General features: G+C 57.8%; 1 protein-coding gene across 1 annotated transcript in view; it reads right to left on the bottom strand.

Moving 5' to 3' along the window:
- lacc1 (laccase (multicopper oxidoreductase) domain containing 1) overlaps nucleotides 1-813 on the bottom strand; it is an 18,465-nt gene that overhangs the window by 8,230 nt on the left and 9,422 nt on the right. Inside the window, exon 2 of the mRNA XM_019893814.1 lies at nucleotides 616-809. Within this exon, the coding sequence (XP_019749373.1) occupies nucleotides 616-809 (194 nt within the window). The remainder of the gene's footprint in view (nucleotides 1-615; nucleotides 810-813) is intronic.

Here is an 813-nt window from a genome sequence, read left to right as displayed (position 1 = left end):
CCGCCATTCATGTCACAATAAAGAATGAGAGCAAAATGGATGTTTCTTGTCATTCGCGGTCTTTGTCTCCGCAGAGTCGCCACGGGCAAACGACGTCAGATTGATTTGTGTCGGTGAACTCGTTTTTAATCGATCGATTGATCGATCCCCCCCGACTTGGAAACTCAGAATTGAAAGGTTGCGTCTGGCGCACGCCCCCCCCCCCCCCCCTCCATGCCCGCCATTCATGTCACAATAAAGAATGAGAGCAAAATGGATGTTTCTTGTCATTCGCGGTCTTTGTCTCCGCAGAGTCGCCACGGGCAAACGACGTCAGATTGATTTGTGTCGGTGAACTCGTTTTTAATCGATCGATTGATCGATCCCCCCCGACTTGGAAACTCAGAATTGAAAGGTTGCGTCTGGCGCACTTTTCCTCGTCGTCAGTCGGAAAAGCCCTACTTCCCGTTTTCCGCGAATCCAGGATCAGATCCGGGAAGGAGAGTCGAAGGGAGCTCGGAAAAGCCAAGACACAAGTCATCGATCATCGCGAGCGTCTGCGTGCGGCTTTCAAAATCCTCGTCGCCGAGTGAATTCTGCTCCGAGAAAGGACAGAAAAGCGGCGAGTCGACTCACCTGGGATCAGCGACGACGTCAGCAGGCGGATGGCCCCGCCCACCGGCGGCAACGCCCGCAGCATGGCCGCGACGTCACCGTCCACCTCTCGGACGGGCCGCGCCTCGGCGCCGCAGCCCAGCCGGTACGTGAACGTGTAGAGCGGCGTGAAGAGCGCGCGCTCGTAGCCCAGCAGCCGCCCGCGCCCCCGCGGGCTCG

This window comes from Hippocampus comes, unplaced genomic scaffold, assembly GCF_001891065.2.
Source record: "Hippocampus comes isolate QL1 unplaced genomic scaffold, H_comes_QL1_v1.1 scaffold189, whole genome shotgun sequence".
NCBI lineage: Eukaryota > Metazoa > Chordata > Actinopteri > Syngnathiformes > Syngnathidae > Hippocampus > Hippocampus comes.
This window is presented reverse-complemented; position numbering and strand designations above follow the sequence as displayed.